Here is a 26,505-nt window from a genome sequence, read left to right on the forward strand (position 1 = left end):
GCTTGTGGATGAGGAGAGAGAGGAAAGAAAGTTGAGGAAGAAGCAAGCGTCCGTGCGCCTCCAGGGCTCGACCGCCTGCTACGCTCCCCCCGCTGGGACCGGCCCAGCAGGAAGTGGCACAAGGCAGCCTCGGTCATCAGCTGGTCTCTCTCAAAGAGGCGATGCGGTCGGTGGCAGATCAGTAATAACACCAGTCGCCCTCTTCCTCCCAACCTCTCTGTCTTCCTTGGCCCTCTAGTCCCCTTACACCCCCATGGTTCCATTATTGCATTCCTTGTGCTATTTAATTTTAGGATCAGTACACTCAAGGGGGGTAGCTTTTGCTAAACCCGTGCCCTACTCCGCTGTGTGTGTGTGTGTGTGTGTGTGTGTGTGTGTGTGTGTGTGTGTGTGTGTGTGTGTGTGTGTGTGTGTGTGTGTGTGTGTGTGTGTGTGTGTGTGTGTGTGAAAGTCTGCTCCGGCACTTTGAGCAAAGCACCACTTTTAACAATGCAGGTGCGTCCTGCCTCATGGCTAAGACTCGCCACCTGCAAGTATGGGTTACACAAACACTCGTCTTGATTTAATAAGCTCGTCTTGTATCCTAAAATATGCTCACATTCTTGCTTTGTTTAGCTGATCTCATTCCACAGCAGCAAACACCCCACCCCCCGTCACTGTTTACAAAACATTGGCATATATGACTGTGTTCACAATGTGACTTTTCCATTGTTGGCCGCCTGTAAAAGAAAACCAAGCTGATATTATCTAAGAACTCCCCCTCCGCACTCCGCTGAAATGCTGCAGCAAATTAAACAGCATCTTATTTGCTTGATACAGAGAGAGGAGGACATGGCTCTTTTGCTGAGGCTAGGTGTGTTTTAGATTAGACATGCTTGGCAGCTGCAAGAGAATGGCTGGCTGAACAATGAGCTACAGCTGAGAAAATTGCTGTGTGTATACACTGTGTGTGCGTGTGTCGCAAGGTTATAACAATGAATATTCCACTACTTGAACTCAGCAGTGACGATGTTCAGGATCATGTTTCAGCAAAGTGATTGGGTCTGAGGAACTGCGCTCAGTAGCTTCGCGATTATCTCCCTTTGTCGAAAGTATTGAACTTTTTCTCGCTCCCTATCTGTCTGGGTGGCGTGGCGGTCGGCATTGGATTGTAGGGCGGAGGCGAGTGGAAGAAGCCAAACTTACGGCTGCTGAGGGAGTGAGAGCACTCAAACTACAAAGGCCCTGCTGTGGTTCTCCCTCCTACAGCGAAGGCTACATCCATCCAACGAGCACACACTTCAACCCTAAAAAAAGTGCCCATCCCCCCTACATTAGACCCCCGCCACAGCTAAACCTCTCATCCCTCCCCTTTCCACTTCTCCACTTGAGCGAGGAGACCCACTTCCAAACGCACAAAATGGCAGGAATGTTTAACAAGCCAGTCAGACCCCGGAGGAACCGTGTGGCCCGCTTTGACGAGCCCCCCGCTACCCCACCCAACTTCCCCGAGCTCCGTTGCCTCCTTTCCGTTCAAGTTCGAGTCTGAAGCGTTAACCCGGGTTTTAACTTTCATATTCATTGAGATTCTTGTTATAGTCGTTTTCAGAGAAATGCCCTTGAGGTAGTACACTTTTAGTGCCCAGGATGAATTCAAAATGTGCTTTTGACGTTCGAAGAATAGACTCGCTTTGCTGTCTGTGAATGATTAAACTAGATCCCTGTCTTTTTTTCTCCCTCCACCTATCTTTTTCACTCTCGCTGTCTGTTCTTTATGCCTGTTGGTGTGCTCTGGGGTGTAGACACGGAGATCTGGCCTCTCTAAATGAATGTGCCGACGAGGTGAAGGGACACTAAACCCTAATTCCCCCGATTTGACTCTTCAGAAACGTCATCTCATTCAGATTAGTCTCTTTTGTTCTCGGCCCTCCCTCTCCTCTCTCCCTCCCCCATGCTCCCCCCTCCTCCTCTTCCTCCTCTACCCGCTTCTCTCTGTCTCTCTCAGCACACACACTTACTCACTGTGTTGCTCACAGATCACACAATAGCACTGATGGATATTTTCATTCATGTTATCTTGTAAATGACTTCCAGGGATGGTGAAGAGGAGGGAGAGGAGCAGGGAGAGGGGAAAAGCGAAAAGAGGGCAGTAGTGACAGAGATATAATGCGTCACTCATAGCCAGCGAAGGCGATAACCCCCTCTCTCTCCCCCCGTCTCCTTAGAACAGCTCATTCAGCCCACAGCAGATAACAAGCCCACCCCAGGGTTACACACACACACACACACACACACACACACACCCTCTCAAAAAACAAAGCCTGTGATGTCACAGGCGCACTCGAACACACCAGCCCCTCTACAAATGGTATCTTGGGTGTCAGAGCCATTTAATATCTTTGCCACCCCTCTTTTCCTCTGCAAGCGGTAAGATAAACCACAGCCAGATCGATAACTCTGTTGACACAAACAAATAAATAACAGATGATGGCACTGTCAGTCACTATAAAAAAAAAAAGCGAGCCGCACATCTTTTGTTTGGGAAAGTGTGGCTTAGGCGTTCTGCAAGGAACAGCTCAGCTTGTGTTTTGGTGAAATGAGCACCAGCAGTGTGTGTTGTCAGTGTAAATATTACCTACGTTTTTTTTATATTTTTTTTATCAAAGCTTACAGATGTGAGATATTGTCCATCTTCATGGCCTTGTGAATGTGTTAACATTAGCAAGAGTGCTACGCTCCATTGCATTAAACTGTAGGCAAAACCAATCCTGGGAGCAGTCAGCAATAGCTTGTTACATTGCTTCCATCTGAATAGAAGGTCAACGTTCAGTGTGAGATCTATTTTGCGATCAATTAAGTGTCGGTGGCTTTTGATTGCTTTGCCTGTTTGGTGGGCGAGCACCGTCTTTTACAGGTTACTATTTAAACCAAAATAAATATGTATTTTTGCAGAGTTTGATCACATTCCTCGTTTTGTGTTTCAGCTAAGAGCTAAAGGTGAATGGGCGACTATTATGCTAATCTGACTTTTGTGAATTCAAATCAGTTTTTTTCTAATACCTCTAACCCATGGCTGTTTCTGGAAAGTACTGTGCCAGGCTTAGCAGTAACCATTAGCCATGTCCCCCCTTGCCTCCTCCTCCTCCTTTTCTTCTCCACAGAAGTGGCTGTGTTTTTTTTTTTCCCTCTACAGCGTGAATGTTTTTGTTAAGGAGATGAGGGTTCACGACCTGGCCATACCACCAGTCACATCCAATTTAACAGCACAGCCGGCCAGGGCCACCTCCTCACACACAATGTGAGAGGACTGCTTTTAACACTTGTGAGGGTTATGTAATTTGGCAACATTTTAAAACATGAATGAGAGGAGCGAGGCCTTACCACGAAGCTAACTGGACATATATAGTTGCAATGACAGAAGTTGTCATTTTGCAGGAAGGAGTTACAGTGACGACTGGGGGGTTGGAATGGGGTTAAAGCCAGTATTGCTCACTGGTGTATAAATGGAGTGGAACAATAACATAATTCCCCTTGGGCGTAATGTTTGCTTTGGAAAGGCAACCTTGTAGCGCTCCAAAAGTCCTTAATCCTATTACTCGCATTCCAATTGAATTTGACTCAAGGAGAAAAATGTCTTTTCAGCAGAGGTAACAGCACGCAAAATAATATATTACCGACTCTGGCTGCATAAAAACATGAAAGCTTTTGGAAGTGTGAACATCTTCTTTCAAACTCACTGTTTCTTCTTTTTTCTCGCTTGCAGATTGTGTGTACATTGAAAGTCGGCGGCCCAACACTCCCTACTTCATTTGTAGCATTCAGGATTTCAAGCTGGTGAGTACTTTTTCACTTCATGTCCGTCCTGTTTTATGTCCCTGTGTCCTCGCACTGACCTGACGTTCACCGCTAATCCACCCACCCGTCCTGTGTGTCCCAAGCTGGAAAACACAAACCGCTGTTGTTCTAGTGTTCAAAAAATGCCTGAAGAAATCAGGGCTACGCTGCTGTGTGCTTGGACCCTAATTAGGAGTTACAGGTGAAGCGTTGCACATTTTTGTTGCACTGTGGAAGTCCGATGAGATTTGAATACAAATCATAGTGAAATACGATTTATAATCAGTTTGTGTCCTGAGGTTTGTTTTTAAAGGGTCATGTGTAAAAATAAAAACCCTTCTGAGAATCGGGCTTGAATATTAACCACCTTTGCGATCCACTGGCAGTGTAATAATGCTTGTAATGGAAATAAAGATGTTTGTCGATGCACTTAATTGATTTAATGAAGGAGACCTTCACCAGTTTTCAATTGATTTTTTTTTTTTTACAACCTAATGTGGCCAAATTGCCTCTTTTGCTGAATAAAGAAAGAAATTAGTTTTTAATTTGCTACTGAGAATGGCTGATTCATCAGGCTCGGTCAGTTTAGTGAAGTGGTGCTTGTTTTCACTGCAACAGGACACCTAAAATGTATCTCTCTCTCACACGCATGCACGCACGTACATACACACAACTGATTTTAACACAGTGCATTCTCAATGTTTACTGTAGGGGAAGTTCACCCAGATTGGCAGATTTGACTTTGTTTATGCTGATGGGAAAGGATGTTAAATTATGGTTGAAGATTTGCGGTGAGATAGTTTGCTACTGCTGCGCAGTTTTCAACATCATGAATGTCTCAGCAACCTGCAAGCTATGCTGATTATCTCTATCGATATGTAGTCTGGAAGTGCTGCATTATCAAACTGAGTGTTAATATAATATGTTAAATATAATAGTTGGCTCCATATTGGATTTTTCTCAGAGGTCAGTGCACCCAAACAAGTGTTTCTTTTGGCTGAGGAAATGTCTCAGTCAATGTTCACCAAATGCAAATTTCACAGTGAAGCCTGAAATTGATTATGCAACTCAAAGTGATTGTTTTTAATTGGTCCTTTTGTGTGGGTTCCAGTTGCTTTGAATGGACACATTGCGGTGCAGGTTTGCAGTAATGCGACTGCCTTTTTAATGTGCAAAGACAATATGTAATCTGTGTTGCCAAATGAAGAAGCATCTAACATCTAACCCTGCTGGAGCGAGCGGTGCCTGTCTTTTAACAGATTGGTTGTCTAAGCAGAGCGCAGAGGGCTCTGTGAGGGGCGGCCAAGCCCCAGGGGGCCAAAGTAATGGTTGCCAACAGCCAGGGTGATGATGGGAGGTCAGCTCAGAGGCCACACACACCACTTTTGGAAAAGGTGGAATAGTGTGTGTATGTATATGTGTGCGTGTGTATGCGTTTGTTGTAAGTGTGTTGGCACTTTGGTTTCATGTGTGAATACTTTTGTGCGTGGTGGGCAGTTGTTGTGTGTCGAAGGGGTTTTAAGGTGAGCTGTAGGCCTCGCAGAGGGGAGGACAGCTAGGCCCCACAGCAGCAGGGCTTTAATCGGATTGCTGCTAGAGAGTGCTGAGGACGGCAGGAACCCCTTCTCGTGCACGCACATGCGCATACACACGCTTGCACACAAACCGACACACCTGCACCTTGATTAAGAGCGCCAGAAGAGGTCTGGGGCCGACAGAGGTAATTGTCCAGAGAGAGGGAGAGAATACTGGCTCCATTAGCTGACCCCTCTCTCTCTCTTTTCTCTCCCTTTTCTCTCTGTGTCTCTCGCTCTCTGTTACTCCCTCCCCCCATCCATCTGTAATTAATGAACAGCCATCTGCATGCCTGTATGTGTTTGAGCAGACTGTACCCTTGTCCTCCTATGTTAAAACAACAAGCCCCGCTGGCTCTCTAAACAAGTACAGCGTTTTTCAATGAGCTCACTTTGTCGCCGGGTTACAAATCACAAAAGATTGGCACTATGCTAGCTACACTGAAAACTCATAATCTCTATTTACTGGACCAGAACAAAATCCTCTTTTAGGATGATAGCTGATTTAGGTTGTAATTGCACACGTCAGTATAAACTACCATCTAGCTGGCCAACCTGCTCCAATCTCCTCCGTCACCCTGCTCTCAAAACTGGGGCACAGACTTTTGCCGTTGGGAGAAAAAAAATGTTCATCCACTCATTCGGCTCTTTTGTTGGACATAATGGTCGGTGTAATCTCATTTCCGTCTCTTGCCACAATATATTGAAAAGGAGAGACAACAGGCAACTTGAGAACGCTGTAAGTGAACCACGCATCAACTCATTCTCTTCCTTCCCTCTCATCCCTCCCTGCCTCTGTCTCCAACCCCCACGTTTTCTTGCCGCACAAATTATCGATCAACCCCCTCCCTGTGTAGGGGAACAGGGCTTTGGAGGCACAGCAGAGGGTGAGGAAATTTCATTGGTCCTGAACCAAACAACCTCATCAATATTGCCCCTCTTGCACCCTTCTCCTTTTTCTCTCTCTCTCTCTCTCTCTCTCTCTCTCTCTCTCTCTCTCTCTCTCAGTCTTTAGGCTGTAACAGTCTCACTCATGTACTTTATCTAATGACCTGTGAATCCAATTAGCGGTGTGTAGAAATCCTGAATGCAGCCATCAATCTCTCCTCTGTGGGGAAGAACAAGGATTGAAGTCCGCCTATCTGTGTTGTTACATCTTTCTCTCATTGTATGTTTTCTCTATCTTGCAATGATTCTGAGTATAGTCTTAGTGCACGTAAGTGTGCTTCCTCGTCGCTCCTGTACACACACACACAATCATTCAACAATAACACATGCAAAAAAAAATCCATTCTGCAGCATTATTGGGGTCATTTAGGACTTGGGAGAACAATCATTTTCCCTAGTTTGTTTGCTCAACAGTGGCAGCTATGGTGCCCACTGTAACCTCTGTGACATATTGATTCAGCCATATAGATTTCAGTCTCCTGCCTTCCTTCTAAAATGTCTGCCCAGATACAGAGGTGACCAGTAGGAGGCCATTTTAACCGTTAGAGGTATGAAACAAAAGCAAGACTTGGAAACGCAGCCACTCTTTTAAATTCCCTTCCATGCCCATGTATAGATTATTAGATTATTAGAATATGATGTAAATTAGAATAGTAAACATAAGATTATGAAGCATTAAAACAATGACACTGTAGGACAAATATATAATAGAATGTGAATTCAAGTGTATCAGAGACTGAAACTGCAGCCGTCACTACAAATGTACACAAATAAATATATATAAAGATGTATTTAATGTAAAATCTGTGTTTTATTTGCTCTGATGTGATCACATAGGGCAAATAAGGACCAACAATCCTCCAGTGTGTTTTCCCACAAGGGATAGTTTCAGTTTACACCTAGTGCCGTGACCTTGTAATGTGTTCACAATCTATATTTGATGAGAGTAACGCAGTGAGCCTGCTGGCCATAGACGTGTATGTTGTGCATTCGTGCGTGCGTGTGTATATGTATGTTTGCCATCATGTTTATATTTTGGTAATGCAACTTATATCATAATCATGCAGTTTGTGTACATATTTATGTGGTTCAACACTACACACACACACACACACACACCAGCATGATTTTCTTGTTTTTGTGACAATAAGCCTTCTGACAGCGACTGAGCACTGAACAATCTGCAGCCATATCTGCCCATTGACCCTGGCTTCACCGATCCATCCTGCTTTCTTACCTCAATTGTCTCCTCTGTCTCCATTTCTCTCCCCCTCACTCTCTCATCTGTCTGTTTCTACACCCCCCCCCCCATCCCCACTCCTCTTTATCTGCTGTCACTCACCCTCTCTCCCTCCTCCCATCCCATGTTTTAGTCATTGTGTCCATGTCCTCGACGCTCATTGACCCCCCCCAACTCCCTCTCTGCTTGTATCTAACCTCATTTGCTGTTATTGGCCAAGTCAGCTGTGTTCCATCCTCCCTCCCTCCCTTCCTTCCCCACATCCCTCTCTCTTACTCCCTCTGCTTTCTCCCAGCATCCCTGTCTCCCTCCCTCTTTCACTAATGGAGTGATTGCAGCGTTTTTCCCTCTGGGAACACGGGATTGAGGAGCCCAGTACGCCAATACACACCCCCACATGCAGCCTCTCTCTCACTGTTTACCCCCACCCCCACACACACACGGGCGCACACACACATCTCTACTTCTCGATCTCCCTGCTTATGGACATTTAATTAGATGCCATGTACAATGCAATTATCCTGCCAGGAGTCCAGCTCATATGTTGCAGGCCTGATCAGCTTAAAGGGATGAGGGATTTTCTTTGTCATATAACCAGTATTTTGTGTGTGTGTGTGTGTGTGTGTGTGTGTGTGTGTGTGTGTGTGTGTGTGTGTGTGTGTGTGTGTGTGTGTGTGTGTGTGTGTGTGTGTGTGTTGTATTGGTTTTCATTTGGTGCCCCTCATCTTCGAAATCTGCATTCACACGTGTGTCCAGAGAACCCGCTGTGTTGCAGTGTGTCCAACCTTCCAGCACTGTCAAATAACAATGCTCATATATACACATTGTACACATCTGTGTTATTGAAAGTAATTGATGTAACAAATTAATGATGAGTTGTGTTAAAAGAAAAGGTGTACCTGGAAAAGAAAAATGACTTGCCATAAACATGAGCTCTTATTGATTAGTGTTTGACCTTTCAGCCTACATGCTGTTTTTGTGCCAGATTGTCCTTAATGATTATTAACACATATGGCACACATGGTAAATTGTTATAACTGATGCTAAGGAAACAAACGATCAGGGGCGTCTTGATCACTCATATTGCTATATATATATGTCCAAGCTAACAGTTTTTTTTTTTTTGGCATGTTGCTTTCTTTTACCCGCATTTACATTCTTTTAACTGGGAAATTAAGCAGAAATCTCATTAAATTATCTTTCAAAGTTAGTTGCAGCTCTGCATCAATCTCTTAGCTGCTATTAAAATTTGTACCACGTTATATTTTCCTGGTAACTTCATGAGTGGCATTTGAGAACACCAACAGTGTATGTATACTTAACTGTATTTAGAAACTATTTCAGAATCAGAATCAGGAATACTTTAATAATCCCAGAGGGAAATGACTTTCGTTACAACTCCAGATATACATACAACATATAATATGTTAAGAACATGTATGTAAATATATATATATTTATGTGTCTATATATCTCTTTTTTTGAAACTGGTTGCAATAATTGATGGGAAAGCCAAAACACTTAATTAGCACATAGATTGGAAAAATAAATGATACAACAGTTATAGTTAGGCCTATATGGTATATTGTTTACATTTTCACTTAAAAAAAAACCAAAGACTGTGACTTTCCAGTTATGTTACCCACAAAATCCCCCTCCAGATTTATATTCAACATCAAAAAATTCCCAGTAGTAATTTTATTTGCAGTAATGTGGTTTTAAATATGATACAGATATAAAACAATAGTGCAAAGACTAAAATCTCATACAGTTTGAATTATATTAAAAACTAGGGCTCATTCAATGTCCATGTGTTGGTTACATGTGTATTTGACATGCATGTTTGTGTTGGATATAACAGCATAGCTTTCCCAGTTGTCATGTAAACATTGTGTGTACACCCGCCACCCCACACACAGACACCAAATGTTAATTCTCACACAACTGTTTCCTGATGGTTTTAGCTGGTGCTTATCATACAGCCTTGGAAAATGCAACCTATTCAAAGCCCATAATTAAAAAGGTTTGATAAAGATGCAAATATATGTGCATAAATATACATGCTTAACATGAGCAGTTATTAGGTTTTCTCTGGACCCTGAGTACAGTCCTAATGGAATCCAAAATGCTGAGAATTAGCTTAACAATGACATCCACTAGCTAAGTAGCTTGCGGCTAGCTTGTTTTGCACATATTCAAATCCATGCAAAAAATATCACTTAATGTACAATGTGGCATTGGTAAGTGGAGTTCCCTGCCATCCTTCTGATCCTTCCTCAGATTTCTCCCTTTGTGTGAAGCTGCTGTGCCTTGTGATGCATGCAGCAGTCAATGAAAGGAAAAACAGCAGACTGTAATGCAGAACCGGTGCATTTCTTTCACCAGAAAGTCTCTCCTTGGTGTTGAGCCATTGTGATGGTGGCAGGAGGTTGACTAGACAGACATCACTTGTCTCTTGTCAGAAGGCTTGAGTTCCCTCTTTTTATCTTCCTGTTTCTCCCTTCGCGATCACCCTCCTCCCCAACCCCATCGAACATTTTGAAATGCAATTATGGATCAGTGAGCACCGCCATCAGTCGCACTTCTTGTTAATATTTATCGAGTGGAGCAGCAGCCGCTGCCATCTCTTGAGAGAGGGGCGCTACCCTCATTAGGGGCAATTTTGTATGTGTGTGTGAGTGTGTGAGAGAGAGAGAGAGAGAGAGAGAGAGAGATGCTCAGCTCTTCCTTTCATTCCATGGTCCACTCAGCTGCTGTAAGCGAGCTGGTTCATTTCACAGACATGAACATGTGGAGGTGCAGCCTTTCACAATTGTGTGTGGGGCTGCCTTAAGTGTCTGCTTGTCTCTGTGCTCTCTCTGAGGAAGCAGCTTTGACAAGGGCATCTAGGCGTCTATAGACATGGCCGGTCAGCCGAGCCTGCTGCAAGCTGTTTGATTGAAGCGTTCTGCCTGTAATGTTCCCCATTGAGCCTTAAAGCAATAGAACTGCAGCACAACAGCTACTAAACGTTGAATGGCCATTCATTGTCACTTACCTAAAAAAGGAACCAGAAATTGTTGCTGACATTATACGTCTGAACTGTGGGAGGCTGGAGTAGGTTAACATGAAGTGAATTAATTTTTTAGATTTGAACAAACTAATTCTGCTCATATTACCTGCCTTTATTTGAAAAAAAATGGCTCCCTCCCTCTCCTCCCCTCACAGTTGGCTGTGACCAGACCCTGCAAGGGAAGGATCTTTATACTGCTGCTTTGGCAGTATCAGGTGACTTTCCCCATTATGACCGTTTTGATTAATGCTCCTCCGTGAGAAGGTATGCATCCCACCAATCCTGCCTTCCCCTCCAATTCCCTCGCTCCTTCTCTGTCGCCGCACACTTGAAATTTCATTGAGGTGAAGCTATTAATGCCGTTCTTTAGAGTAACATTAGGTCATTTAGCTGAGGTGTCGGGGTCACTAGCTGCAGCAGCTGCTGTTTCTGTGTAAGCATGTTCTTAAGCAGACACAATCTGCAAGACTGACAAGTGTTAGTCCTTCTCTGGTGTCAGTTTGCAAGCTCTGTGCATTTCTCAAATCAGATGGAGACAGGCACGCATCTCTCAGACAGCTACACAGCTCTCTCTCTTTGGGGAGGCAGGTTAGATTGATTGTCCACACGAGCGCAGCGATGAATAAATACAGCAGTACAAATGGCAAGGTTGAGATAACGACACAGTTCAGACTCAGCGAGTTCAGGAGGCTGTATTCATCTCTGCTCGTGGGTATAAAACCAAACCTACCCAACCCTCCCCTTGGCTCCTCGCTTCTACTCTCCCTCGTATCCCCCTCTTTTCATCTTTTTGGACAGATAACACTTTTTTCTCTCACCCTCACTGCCCTCCCTGTGCATTAGCTAAATGCTGCTATGGAAACTAGTTGTTCAGCCAATAGGATGATCTCTTTCTCTAGGATTGAAGACGAGAGGGGAGGGAAGTAGAGACAGACTGAAATCAAAATGGGGTTTTTGTGTGTGTTTTTATGAGTGTTGATTACCTTCCCAGATGGAGAGGGTACAGTGTCTGGGCGGTTGGGGGTTGGTCAGGCTGAAGGACCAGGCCAGCGGCCATAGCATTTTCATAAGACTCTTTAAAAGCTCAATCAATAGCCACCTCCTTGACCCACCACTGCTAAATTATTCAGCAGAGAAGCCTTTTGCCCACTCTTCTCCCTGGGAGTTTCATTAGTTGAGTTTACTTTCGCCGCTTGGCTGCGTAGCTCACACACACACAGATGCATGCAAATTTGTCAAGTCGTTTTTCAGATGACAGATGACATTTGGGCCTCGCATATATATCCAAGTGATAATTTCACCCCTTGTTGCTGAGTTGTTGAAATATTCAGCGGCTCCTCTGACACGTTTCTTTTTTTTCTTGGCACATCACAAGTGAAAATGTCTCCTCTGATGTCTTTACTAACATCTGAAGCAAATTCACTGCGCTACGGCGTAGAGCACTACATTTTATCTTTAAAGCAGGAGAGCAAACAGACAGTGCTATCTTCTTTTGGCACCAGCTTTGATGAGAAAGTGGGAAAACAAATGTAGCAAAGACGCCAAGAAAAGGCAGGTAGATTTGTGGCTCGCAAAACCTAAAGGACTCCCAACCTGGTCGTTGTATATGAAAATAATGACAGGGCCTGTTTAATTACCTGATCAGGTCTTCCTGTTGAAATGAAAACAGTCGACTCCTCCATAGGGGGTTGACTCTAAATTAGAGGGTGAAGGGTCCTTTGAAGTAGGGTAATGTTCATAGTGTCTCACAGTCACTGGGCCTAGATGCTTTGCACAATAGATCCCCTTCATTTTTTCTTTATTTATCATTTGCAGTTGTAAGTATTTAAGGTAGTATTTGTTAGTAGCAAGAGACTATTGTATTTAGAGGAGTACTCCCTAGTCTTTGCCTGGCCCCCCAGTGTGAGTGTAGTAACCAGACCCTAAACACATTTGCGTGGATTGGTCAAGCTTTAATTGGATTGGCCTCTGCTCTCAGAATGGGCAGCTAATTTTAACCCACCTCCTTGTCCACTCCCACTTTACATTTCCACTTCCCTCCTGTCCCCCTTCTTTTTTCCCCCTTTTTTTTCTCCTTTCCACCATCCACTTTTCCCCGCTCTCAGCTTAAGTGGGTATCTGGCGTGCTTCACCACTGGTTCTCAGCTCAGCTCAGTGTAATTTCCAGCTTGTCCAATGTGTGACATGCCAATAAAAAAAGAATGAGAGAGAGAACAGGAGAGGAGGAGGAAGAGGAGGGGTGAGAGGGTACTGCTATGGAAGTGGAGATTTACAGTGGTATCGGGTTCACACGCTTCCACTAGGGCCCTATTTTTCCCCCCTCTTTCTTCCTTTCTCTGTTACAGAACACATGGTGCAAATTAACTCTTACCAGCAGAGAGAGCAAAGGGAGGAAGGAACGAGGGGAAGAAGGGCAAGGGCATCGGTCAGAGAGAGGAGCAGACACGAGAGGAGGAAATTTCAGGGATTGCTGTGAGGTCTGTGGAATGTCTACACTTTGTACCTTGGAGCCCGCTGCCTCACACAACCCTTAAAAACAACAGCAACATCACCACAGGCAGCCATCTCCAGCGGCTCCCCTGCAGCAGCACTGCAATCTCATACAGACCCTCTGACATTTTGTACATGTGCTACAGCTTGACTCACTGCTACCTTTATCTATTCTCCATCTCTGAATGCTTGTTGATCTAATGCAACGCAACTGGCTCACATATGCTGGTGCTTTGATCATGAAAGGGGAATATCACTCTGTGTAAGAGCTCTCATATGCCATTTATTTAGCACAGCGCTGTCCCGTCAGTCTGTGCGAACAAGAAAAACCCTCTCCGAAACCTAGAAACTAAAGACGCAAGGGTCTTATCAGTCATGTCATCTAGATTTAGAATAACCAATAACCGAACAGGAGTCTTGAAGGGCTCACAACTCAAGCTTTACATTCAAGTGAGGATTTCTTTTCTTCTGAACCTTCTGTAAAAGACGAGTATCTGGGAGTGTATGCAGAAAAAAAAACAGAAACTTAGAAAAAGAGGTAGAAAAGCAGGAAAACTGGTTTTCCAGATTTTAGTTAATGACAAATTTAGACTGGTCTTTCCTGGGATACAGAAGGAGGATTGTGTGTTTTCCGCTCAGTGCGTCACATATCCGCCCGCAGTGGCTGTGACTGGTGTTGCATGTGCTTTGATGGGCGAGTCTAAATTGTGTTTGCCTGTCTGTCACCGCCAATGGAACACATGGACAGAGGGAACCACAGCTGCAAGGGCTTGGGAGACGCTTCACCACACATGCACACACACACTTAATTTATTCTGCACATAGGTGCATTTTTGTGACTTGCATCCACACACAAAACACTGCACACTTCATTATTCTTGCATTGCATAATCCTCGAGTCCTCTGTTGTGCCTACTAAAAACAATCCAGTCCAAACCTCTAATTTCTCTACCTTCTCTTCTGCTCGTCTTCTGTTTTGCAGCACATACTTCAACCACCCTTCCTCCCTTCTCTCAGCCCCATTTCTCTCCCGAACATCATCTCTACTGAGATTTCACGCTACTATCAGTTGATTTTATTGTTGCCTCGATCTTAAACAGTACGCTATGAAGCAGCATAAACACTATCCGCGATTGTAAAGACATTTCCTGGCATCAAAGGGCTGAGCTGTGCTATCCCCTCAGTAGCTGTATTCATTTCTGCTCCCGCCACGCTCAAACGCTCTTTGTTCTTCTCTTTATAGGAATGTACTTAACAGTTTGGCAGTGTTGTGTTTGTGAACAGAGCCGCCTTTGTTCCAGCAGGCAGTTAACACTTGTGTACAGAGCAGAGGGAGGAAAGTCTGTGTTATTAAGCCTACTGTTAAATTAGCCTAAGCACTATCTTAATGAAATGATTAAGAAAATACAGACCTCCCCTAAGTCCCTTTTTTTTTTTGTACAGTTGTCAAATCCCCATGTCTTTCATCCAGTGACTTCTCCTCTAACCCTATACAGTTGTTAAGGCAAGCTGCTGCTGTGCACACCAATCTGCGTTTAGAGCTTTGTCTGACGTGTTGTTTAATTCCTCCTCTTACGTCCTCTGGAGCTAATTGAAATAATCAGAGCATTATAAATAATATTTTTTAACCCAGATGGTCTTGGCCGAGTGTTTATGGTAGCACTAATACAGTCAGCTGTACAGACTTTGACTGTGGCATCAAGACAAGTTAACCTTGGGCTATTGAGCTTAACAGCCCGTTTATAGATCGCCATAATACCCTCCCCATTTGAGGGTGAATAACTCTTTATAGGCTCCCGTCATGTGATTTTTTTTTTTTTTTCATATCTTACGGCATTCCTCACCTTGATTCCACATTATTTCTCTTCGACTTCTCCTTTCTTCCTCTCCTCTACTGTCTTTTCCTTGTGATGAATCTTGTGCCTCAAGGCATTGTCGGATGGGGGGCTGGGGGGGCTGATTTGGGCCCATTACGGATCGTAGCCCAGCATGTCCGAATCGGTTCACACACCAGAAAGGAAACGACAGTGTAAAAACAAAAAAAAATCTCTCCTGTCTTCCTCCTACCTCCCTGTCTCCTACCTTCACCCTCCTCTCCAGGTGAAATGGAATGATTTAATGTGCAGCCCTGTCGGAGTGGGTAATGGAGTTGGCGGATGAGTGCGAGGGGCTCTCTTCCATCAGCAAGTGGAGGGTGCGGAGAGGTGGTGGAGGTGATTGAGACCCCCGTCTGTCTAGGTGTGCTCCTTGTATAGACAGTGACCTCTCGTCCTCTCCTCCCTGCAGAGCCAAGATACACACATTTACACAAAACGCACACCTCATTTCTTCAGTGTGTGCACCGCAGTGGAACTTGTGCATACACTCTTCTAGCTGTAGTCTTGTGACAGGACCTGTAGGGGACTGATGGAGCTTGCTGTTAACAGATGGCTGACTGTCTCTTGGAGTACTTTTTGGCCCAAACCGTCATCTCTAAAGACGCCTCATTGGATCATTAGAGGGGTTTTTAGATGCGCTTACTTTGAGTGATAATGAGACATAATGTTATTTATTTGTCAACATACTGTTTTAGCTTTTTTAAAGCTGTTAATTGAGTGTTTCATGTAGGTTAATTTAAGACTTTGTATTTATCAAAGCACACAACTGAAATAAAGTGACTTTGAGGTTGTCTAAGAGGTTACATTGCAGTGCAATACAAGTACTTATTCAAACCGTGAAAGGTACAGAGGGAGAATATTGATTACTACTATTGATCAAACTCACACTGTCCTTGCTCTCCCCCTTGTCTTTGTCTTTGTTTGGACTGTTAACATTTTACATGTTTTAGAGCCCCCTTTATCAACACTCAGTCCACCGCAGCATTAAAGCTAAAGGCAGAAGTATTTGATTATCCTTAAGAGAGTGGATTTAACAGCACTGCTCTTGTTTGGATGGCTGTTTGAGACTCCCGCTTAACTCGGGACACAGCAGCAACTGGCCATAATTAGGTGCAAACTGTTTGCTGCCACGCTAAAATGCCATTTAAATGCCAAATGGCAGCGAGGGTGTGTATAATATGTGGGATCTCTGGCCTGTTGCTGTAGACTCTCTGCTGGATTGTTGCTGCTGCCAGATAGAGGTTAGACAGAGATAAGTGGGTGTTCTTGCGGCTTCAGCCTACACTGTCCTTGTTAGCTCATCAGCTAGGTCTCCCCATCCAAAGCATTTCGTGCTCCGCCAGCTATTGTCAGCAGATATGCTATTTGGTAAACAGGAGAGGGTAGATATTTAACTAATTAATGTGCAAGTGTGTATGGATAAGCCAGCGGCTCCTGCTGCTGGCACAGTTTAGGCAAGCTCATATTTTGGTGTGGAAATTCACTGAGGCAGTTTAGCTTTCCACTCACCTACGAGAGCTTTTTTTATTCCCAACTTAGAATCTGCTACAACTGTATACAGCTGATTTTGCCTCTTTGATAAACCCTTTTGTCTATGTAGTGCAGACACCCATTCTGTGCTGTTACATTTAACTGCTTTGACTTTAGTGGGCTAGCTGCTAGTCTATTGCTGGTGAGCGCAGCACTGCAGGCCCATATAAGGAGTGTGTATCGGCTCTGTGTGGTTCTGCACAGAATCACAAGGTGTCTGGAGCCCACCTGTCAAGCCCTACCACAGCCATCTTTAGCACCAGCCTGACAAAAACCACCAGAGCACAGCCGACTTTACGCCGGCCTGCTGATGTGCTATGCTAACATGCTATAACAAGGATATTTATTATGGTAATATGTCATGCTAAGCTTGCAGTCATTGGTTGCCTTGAATGAAAAGAAGCAGTGTTTTCACAGGACTGGTGCAGCAGCCGCTGAGCTTTATAGCCTTTAAAGTAAAGCAAGGCTACACATCCCCACATCCCTACCAAAGACTCGTGTGTGTGTGTGTGTGTGTGTGTGTGTGTGTGTGTGTGTGTGTGTGTGTGTGTGTGTGTGTGTGTGTGGCGCGTGCGCTTGCGTCACTTTGTGTGAGCAGCGTGTGTAATCACTCCTAGCTGGCGGGCTCAGAGGGAGAGGTGGAATCAATGCAGTGGGCTATGAAGAGAGGAGAGAGAAAGAAGGAGAGGGAGGGAGGAGGCTGATCAATATCATAGCAGCAGGGTGGGGTAATATCCACTTCATGCAGTGCTGCCACAAACAGGGGGGATTGTGGGAGTGAAGCAGGGTATGCAGAGGAGAAGAACAGAAATGAGAGAGAAGAGGAAAGGGAGGGGCAACGTTAAAAAGATGCAAATCTCCGTGGCGCCGGTAAACAAGAGGCTTTGTGTCAATCACCAGATGAAGTGGCACATTTAGCATTCTCCTCTCTCCCTCAACCATTCCAACACTGCTGGGGATTGTTTGCTTGGCAGCTGCCTGCCCATTGGTCCAGGCCAGGGATGGGGCGTGGCTACGCGGTGATAATGTATGGGCTGCCATGGCAATGATACCCGCTGTTTAAGAGAGTCATCAATAACCCCACCCTGTTGTATTCCACAGACTGTTAGTCAATGTCTGCTGGATCATTCCATCATCAGCCTATCATACCACTCTCCACACACAATCTATTACAAGCATCCACTCTGTTACAAAGAGCCAGCTGTAAGAACACCTAATCACCCTCCACCCAAGGACAGGTGGATGTCAATCACACCACCACAATAGATTGGGGGGGGGCAAGAATCTGCCAACAAAACGGTCTGAAAGCCGACTAGCTTCACACACAAGCTATACACTACATAAAGCTCCCTCTGTGCTGCCAGTGCTTTGTCGTTTAAGGTTGCGTGCGCCCTACCAGATCTCATGGTGATGCTGATTGCACGGTATGGCGAACTGTGTCTCCTTTCTGCTTGATTTAACTTCAAAGACACGGCTGGGCTTAGCCAAGCAGGCTTCGCTTTGCCGTTTAGTGCTGGGAGACAGGATGTGATGGCAGACAACTGAACTGTACACTGTAAACGGACACTTCCTCTGCGGTGGGTAGGAAGTCCCCGCCAAACCATATGGTCACACTGGGATGCACAGATCATCTGTGTTTGTGTGTGCATTCCTCGGTTTCCCTCTCCATGGGTTTCTGAATGTGTTTGTGCATTTATTCCTCCACCTCTTTCCCTGTGTATAGTATCTTGCCCTGAACATGCTGTTACAACTAATTACATTGACCTGGCCTCTTATCTAACACGCCGTACTATTTTTAAGAACAGAGGTAGATGTGTGTATGTGCGTGTCATCTTTCAATGATGGTGACAAGGGGGCAAGTGAGGGGTGAAAGTGAAGTAATAGGTGACTTGCAGAGAAGAAAGCACTGTCTCAGACACAGCACTGACCTCTCTGTCTTTTCTTTCTTTCTCTTCTTCTCTCACTCACTGCGGGTAAACAGTCATCCCCCTCTCCTCCCTGACAGAGTGAGCTGAGGCAAGTAATTCCCCCGTCTACAGCAAAATCCTTTACCTCCCCTACCCAGCCCTGGATGCTGCTGCACAAAGCTAATGCAGTCTGAGCCTGTGTGTGTGTGTGTGTGTGTGTGTGTGTGTGTGTGTGTGTGTGTGTGTGTGTGTGTGCATGTTCTGAGTATGCCTTTTGATTTACAGGCACACACACAGATAAATGGGCGGAGAAAGCTTTGATGTGCCTCGGTTGCAGAGAGTAGAGATGTTGGTGTGTTGTTCAACCTCTTTGTCTCGAGCTCTCTCTCGGTGGGTCCTCTATTTGTGTGTGTGTGTATGTGTATGTGTGTGTGTGTGTGTGAGAGAACGATAACCAATGTGTTTGACACACTGTGCTCATCATGACTCCAATGTTTTGCATTGGTGAGCAATTGTTTGCTTAACCATGTGTATGTTATTGTTACCTTTGCAAGGGGCTGCAGTTTTAATTTATTTAATTTTTATATTTTCTGTCATCCCTGCAAAATAGTCACCCATTGATCCATTATTTTGTCAGCTGAATGTTCTCTGCCTTTATAGTGTGAAAATATTTTGAAAAAAGGAATACATATATAATACATCGTACTACCTTAATAAGAATATCAGCAGGTTCTTCGTCTCAACAGAATGTGTAAGGTGTGTACAAAAGTGTCTAAAGGTGTATTTTTCAACGGCAGGTTGCGCATGGTTTCTCATTGTTTCTGCCTTACTGAATTCAATAATTTATACCTTCACCCTTTATCTTCCCTCTTACACCACCCATTTTTATTTTCTGCACGTTAATCAGATCCTTAAAGTGGTTTGCTTACATTGTTGTTTTCAATTCAGATTATTTTTCTTAATTTACATGTTATGCCTCATTAGCTCATTCTACCTTCAATACCATACATCCGTGTGACCGTTTAAAGATTAACAAAAGGCAAAACAGCTCTTGATTTGATTTGATTTTTTACACTGGAAGATGTAAAATCTCTAGTGGTGAGTTAATTGCGGGGGAGGAACATTTCAGTCAATAAAACTTATCACAAAGACACAACTCAGCCTTTCCCATCAATTTAAAAATGCCTTTGGACTTTGTAATGGATTTTAGATTTGGTTTATACCTGTGATGATTTAATTAAGGAGGCAAAATGTTCGACGACTTTAAAACATTTTCAGGTAGAATTAAACAAGTTTTAAATGGACTGAGATGTGTCTCTCTGACACACTCAAAGTCCATCCATAATCATGTTACAATATGGCGGCTGTTATTGCCAGTCTAGACTGAGAGTCATGCAGTTACAGCTCCTTCTAGCATTGGGCCAGCCTTGTTATTGCAGCTGTGTTGTGTACAATACATCTCTTGTTGCAGCACAGCAGGAGGCTGCTCAAAGCTTCTGGCCTTTTTTGTGTGTGTGTGTGTTGTGTGTGTGTTGTTTTTTTTTTTTTTTTTTTTGTGTGTGTGTGTGTGTGTGTGTGTGTGTGTGTGTGTGTGTGTGTGTGTGTGTGTGTGTGCGCGCACACGTGTTATATTCACATTCTTCCGCAGCGTTCAGGCTACAGTTTCGGCGGGTAACTGTATTTGGTGAAAGGCCTGTAACTTCTTTAAATCTTTTGTTAACACACACATCTGATAGCCTGCTGCATTTGCATCGGCACCAATATATTGTCACACACACGGGTAGGTAATTTGCATGTGATTATTTGCATATTGTACAAAGCAAGCGTCCCTGACAGACCACCCACTGCTCGGCTTGTGCGGCATCTGGTTGATACACAGCTTACATGATGTATTACTGATAGGGCCAGTGTCATCGCTAGAGACTGACAGACAGGCAAGGTCACCTTCAGACACAGAGATAGAGAGAGGGAGGAGAGAGACAGAGAGATGGATATCTTCAGAAGCAGTGTCCAGATAAAACAATACAATCACAACCGGTTGAGCTCATGTTGATATGAGCTCTTCAAGGCCGCCTACAATGCTATCTGTCCGGTTTCACACGCAGTGTTAAGATCTGTTTTTGCATGCCTGCCCTCTTACTCTGCTTATTTTCCTCCATCTCTGGCTGTGTACCGCCACTCCTCTCTCTCTCGCTCTCTCTCTCTCTCCTGGGTGTGTATGTGTTCTTGCACAGAAATGCTTGTATGTGTGTGCACGTATGCAGAAATGAGCTTGTGTGTGTGTGTGTGTGTGTGTGTGTGTGTGTGTGTGTGTGTGTGTGTGTGTGTGTGTGTGTGTGTGTGTGTGTTTGAAGGATCATAAATATTCCTATTAGCTGTGTATCGATGTGTGCTACAGAGCAACACACACACACACACACAAGAAGCCTCTCGATTTCTCCGTATCTATGTCACTCTCACACACTCTCCCTATAGACACTCTTCTGATGCCCTGACAGCTGCTGTTACATGGAGAAGACCTCCGAAGCATTCACACATACGCATAAACACACACTCAGTTCCTTTTTTATCAACGCTCTATCATCCCTCTCAAAGCACACACCCCATCAGTCATTGAAGTGGCTTACATCCGCGCACACGCAACCTGTCCACCCTTCACACGCATATATCTTACCCTTGGTCAAATCTTATTTGATTTATTACTACTGCATTACAGTTACATGTGTATGTATGCGTGTGTCTCTGTGTGTGTGAATTATACCAAGGGGGGGATCGATTAGCATTGGCTTAAGCAAGCCTTCTCATTTCCTGCCTTCCATTGCAGCGCTCAATCAGACCAAAGCTCCTTCTCTCCCATGCCCTGCTCAGGAGGCTACCACTGGTAGTTGTACACACACATGCACGTACATAGACACACATGCACAGGGTCCAGATTAGCTGGCTGGGCAGACGTCCAATATGACATACACACGCACACAGAGCCTGATATTCATATCCTTTCTGCATACCCCTCTCAGTAAGCAGTCCCCCCCCCCTCTCTTCCTCCACAGCAGTAGTCCAGTCAGTATTAGTAAGATGTCTCATTAGCTCACTAGGCTATGCTAACAAGGCAAAGCTAACACAATGGATCACAGGCAAACAGCCTTCCAAATAAAACAGCAGTTTTAACACTCTGCACAACACAAAGGAGGCCTGTGTCATCCAAAAACGCCAGCATTTCTCTGTCTTTGTCTAACTCTGAATCCTGACTCATGGGTATTACCTTGAGACCAGACAAGTCTCTGCTCTCAAGAGAACATCCCGGGCTATACACAAACACTCACTCACACACAGAGAGAGACAGGAAGCCAGGTATCAAAGCGAGATGGCTTTGAAGCGGCTAAATGAAAGGCTGAAGGCAGAAATGACAATGTTTTCTGGCAAGCTATAACTGTATGTCTGGCTGAGAGGGAGAGCTTGGGAAATAAAGTCAGTATTATGATCTGAACACCCAGATATGAGCTCTCCTAACCGCCTCCATCTGTCCTTGCACAGCCTGCGTTTGAAGTCTTACTTGGATCTGCATTCTAGTCTATACCCTGCTAGTGCTGCAAGGAAGGATTTCTGACTGTGTTCTCAAAAACAAAAAACTGAGAAGTAGTTCCTGTGTATTTGTGTGTAGCTTTAAATCACTGAACTCAAGTTGTCAGGTCCCTGGTGCTCAGTGTCTGCGGTCTGCAGATAATGATCATCATTAGTGAATGTATTCTTTATATCCTCTCTCCTTTTGCCTTTCACGGTGCTGCTCTCTGTACCATCACTTAACTCGGCCTTAAATTTCTTGGCTAAAACCGTCACGCAGCAGAAGTGTGTTGAAGGCAAATATTTAAGTTGGCCGCAGCCTGACTACTTTATGGAGCGAGTAGCCGAGGCTGGTGTTCTCGATTCTCACTGCCACTGTCAGAAGGAGGGAGACATAGTCAACATCATGCATTTCTCTTATGATTTCTGCCATTCATTCACTTTGTCCCACTGGGATACATTTGGAATCAATGAGCAATCACATGCACTGATTCCTTGAAGTATTCGGAACATTACCCCCACCAGCTTTGTGTGTGAATGCAAATGACCTAATCAGTTGGACCGGACATTAAACAGACCTTTCCCTGCCAGCCCCTTAGTACAAAGTTTGTGTAATGTTCAACTGAGCCATGTGTAAATAGAGCACATCATTGTCCGGAGAATTCGCAGCAAGTGAGTGGGCGTGTTGATGACGTCGTTCATAGTGTTGCTTTCCACTCTTTTGATGATACTGCGGATACATACAAGTACATGTCATATTGATATTGATGAGTTCTCCTCCTGCATGCTTTACTCTAAATCCAACTGAGTATTTGAAGTAAGTGAAGTTGCATCTTGCACAGACAGTCTCCTACAATGTGTGAAAGGGCTGCTCCGGCAATGTCCGGACCTGATTCTCTGAACATTGTCGGGAGTTCATGAGAAAACTGCTAAAGACTGGTGCTATTAGCCTTGATTGTTATCAGCATGGCGTGAAACAGAGTGTTGGACAAGCTAGACCTCAGATGTTGCAGTCATGTGTGGTGCTTGTGACTCTCTAGTGTGTGGAGTGTGCCTGTGGTTGGCAGTATGATCCACCAATAGTGGCCCTCAAGTCTTAATTAGTATCATCTGTGAGTTCCGCGTGACTCAACCCGTCTCTTATTTTTCTTTCTTCTCTCCAACTCTGCTAGCATCCCTCTTTCTTTTGCCTGGATGACAGGAGGACCTGTTAACATCCTCAGATGTGTTGCTGCATGTCGACAATTTGTACAATGACTCAACTAGTCCGTCCGCAAAATTATTTTATGTGTCTGCTTGATTCCTTGAAAATTTAAGGCAATTGTTGGGCGCTGATGTTCAAAGGCACGCACGCACACACATGCACACACACACAAAGAGCAACAAGAGCAAATCTGCCCACTTTAAAAACGGCTAAAGCTCAGCCAATCCAATATGGAGCCGGGCTGACAGATGGGCCCAGTGTGTTCAAAGCAGAGGGCGCCGATTTAATATCCAACAGGTCAAGCCAAAGAGAGGCAGAGAGAGAGACACCCCTGTGTAGGCACGGCGCATAGGTCCTGCCAGCACCGCCACCACAGCTGGGACTCACCTCGCCTCCTCCCTCCTTCTGCCTCCCCCACACTCTCTCCATTTGTTCTTGTTGCCAGGCGGGGATGCAGGCTGTGCACAGCTCCTCCTCACGAACATTGTAATCAGCATTTGTTTAGTGTTATTATATGTGCCTAAGAGAAGGAGGCTTGAGGGGCAGGTTATCCTTCCTTTCCTGCAAGTAGCCAAGTGCTCACTGTGAAGCCCATAAGGACAGAGGAGGATTGCAGAGTGGAATCCTGCTGCTGCTGCTGGCTCTGACAGCCTGATTTAGAGGTGCTTTTTCTTACCTCTGACACAGAGTCCCAGCCTGCCCCGCTCTACTGCAGGGTTGGGAGAAGAATAGTGGTGCTTATCCTGAAAGCCTGTTATTTGTGTGTGTGTGTGTGTGTGAGAGAGAGAGAGCGCGCATTCACTTGTATGTGTGTGTTTGCTCACACAGCATGCTGGCATTTCTTTTTAACAACCTCCTTTGTCAGTCACTGAGATGTCGTAGATTGCGTGAGCACAGCAGATCTCTTGTACCTCGCCAGTGTATGTTCACACACATACAGTTTGTGTGTGTGTGTGTGTGTGTGTGTGTGTGTGTGTGTGTGTGTGTGTGTGTGTGTGTGTGTGTGTGTGTGTGTGTGTGTGTGTGTGTGTGTGTGTGTGTGTGTGTGTGTGTGTGTGTGTGTGTGTGTGTGTTCTGTCGTCCAGATGGAAGTGCTTATTGAGTGCTGGTGTGCTGGCAGATATCTCAGAAAGAAGGAAAATGAGGAAGAGAGAAAGCCGAGTGGAAAACCCTTCCAATCAGATCCATCATCTGTGTGTGTGTTTATGCGAGTGTATATGTGATCTTCCCAGCCAGCTCTTCCTGCCTCCCCTTTCTAATCTTATCATGTCGGAGCAGCAGATTAGTCCTCCCAGATCCCATCTCTGCCTCCAAATGCCACAATCAGCCTTTTGTTCTTTGGTTGTGCTTACTCTCCCCTTGCGGCAGGCGAGGTGAACACTCCCACAATCCGCCCTCCGTGCCATTTTGAGCCTCTGCCTGTCAATGTCACGTCGCTACCAGCCCTGATCTACCATACCCGAGCCTCCCCGTGCCCCTGGGGCGTTAGCTAACTAAGCTGTTAGCTCAGCAGCCTGCTAGCCTAGCTGAACTGCTTGACATTCCTTGCTAACACTGAACGCTGCCGCTGCTGCTCTTGTCTATTTGACCTCCCCCTCCTCCGTCCCTCACTCCCTTCCTCTCTCTCTCTCCCCCTGTCTCCTTTATCTGTGTGTTTGGGATCTGTCTTTCCTTCCTTACTCCTGGCTGCCACCTCCTGAAGGAAGTCATAGATCCTGGCTGCTGATGTCACCAGTGAGGGGGGGGGGTCACTAACAGGGTTAGCAGAGGAAGAAGAGAGTGTTTGAAAAGCAGAGAAAATAAACAGAGGTTTCCTGTTAACGAGGTGCACTGGGGGCCTGTCGTGTGGGAGCAGGAGGGTCTGGTTTTGTTTAAAGCAAAGCTCTTGTGTTACAGTGCGGAGAGGAGGAGGAATAGGGTATTAGGTTTGAGGGTTACAGGTTGTAACAACGTTCCCTTAGTTTTGTCACAGCTCAGCTTGGCTGCGAGGCGATGATCGTATTGTAAAAGGCCACTGTGAACAGATGTGGGAGAAAGTTGCTGCTGCCGCTGTGCACTCTCCCGAACATTGAAAGGTATTAGAGTTGTCATTACTTTTTGCACTGTATTGATTTCACACTCTTCTAGTTGTAAACATGGAATTAATTCCACACTCAGTCCATCTTTTAAGTGTCTAACAGAGCTGGTTTCTTTTCAAATTAAAAGCCTTTCCTTGTTAAAAGAAAAGTCTGCCTCCTGTATTCCCCCCCCAGTCTTTGTAATGGTGTGGTCGTACACAGGGGCCCCAACTCCAGAGCTGACTGCACACACATGCAGCCACACAAAGAAAACTGCACAGCCATTATGGATCCAAGGGGCCAGCCACCTTTAGCTAGTCAGAGGGAGAATTAACCGACTCACACAATGGCCTGGCTTGTATTGGCTGCTTTTAGAACAGTAATGAATGCATTGATTTTTTTTTTTTTTATTTATTAATAGTGACACATTTTGGATTCATTCTACAAGAAATATACTTTATAGTCTTGTAATATTCCTGTGGCCCTCCTATAATCCAACCCCTGTCTGATGATGAGTGTACCCAAGAATGCCACAGGCCAGGCTGAGCCACTGGAGGGGAGGGGAGGTACCATTGTGCTCAGCCCCAAAGCATGACTTTCAGATTTATATCTTCTCAATGAATAAAGGGGTAGCCTTGTACCCTGGGGGCTTCAGTAAAGCAGGAGGAGGATAGTTGTAATTTTAAGTCTGAGGAAATGAGAAGGTCTTGCTCCTCCTACCTTAATCCAACCCCTTTCTCGCCCCCCTCCTCTATCTCCTTTGCTCTGCTTCCTTGCACTTTCTCTTTTTTCCTCTTGTTTCATTTCTTTCTCTCAGTAGTGGGTTAGTAAGTCTTTTGGCCTCTCCGCAGCGAGCGGCATTCCCAGGGTTTAGGGCTCAGGAGGAGGGAGGGCAGGGCCATGTTTAGCCTCTGGCAGGACAGACAAAGATGGCTGACATTGTGCGGGGCTCAGCTCTCTACAGGCAGCATGGAATGTCTCTAATCAATTCAGCATTGTGGGTTCCCTCTTATATGTTCTCTCTCTGTTATTTTCTATGGCAGGCTTAGCAAAAACCCAGACAATACAACTAGTAGTTGGTGTGGTGAGTCTGAGCTGTCTATCATCCCCCTTCATTTTCTCCTTGCGTTATCTACTCATTTTTCCACCCCGCATGTTTATAGAATTGTGATAATTGAAAGCTATGCTTCACTCCCACTACGTGCTCCATATGTTGCACTCTCAGTCTTTCTCTCCATCTCCCTCCCTCTTT

At 45.0% G+C, this 26,505-nt stretch overlaps 1 protein-coding gene across 4 annotated transcripts in view; it reads left to right on the plus strand.

The window, feature by feature from the left end:
• rerea (arginine-glutamic acid dipeptide (RE) repeats a) overlaps window positions 1–26,505 on the plus strand; it is a 124,964-nt gene that overhangs the window by 56,762 nt on the left and 41,697 nt on the right. For all 4 annotated transcript variants that reach the window (XM_051424228.1, XM_051424225.1, XM_051424227.1 and 1 more), the window contains one exon: window positions 3,743–3,813. In XM_051424228.1, coding sequence (XP_051280188.1) covers window positions 3,743–3,813 — 71 coding nt within the window. The remainder of the gene's footprint in view (window positions 1–3,742; window positions 3,814–26,505) is intronic.

The sequence above is a fragment of the Dicentrarchus labrax genome, unplaced genomic scaffold, assembly GCF_905237075.1.
Source record: "Dicentrarchus labrax unplaced genomic scaffold, dlabrax2021, whole genome shotgun sequence".
NCBI lineage: Eukaryota > Metazoa > Chordata > Actinopteri > Moronidae > Dicentrarchus > Dicentrarchus labrax.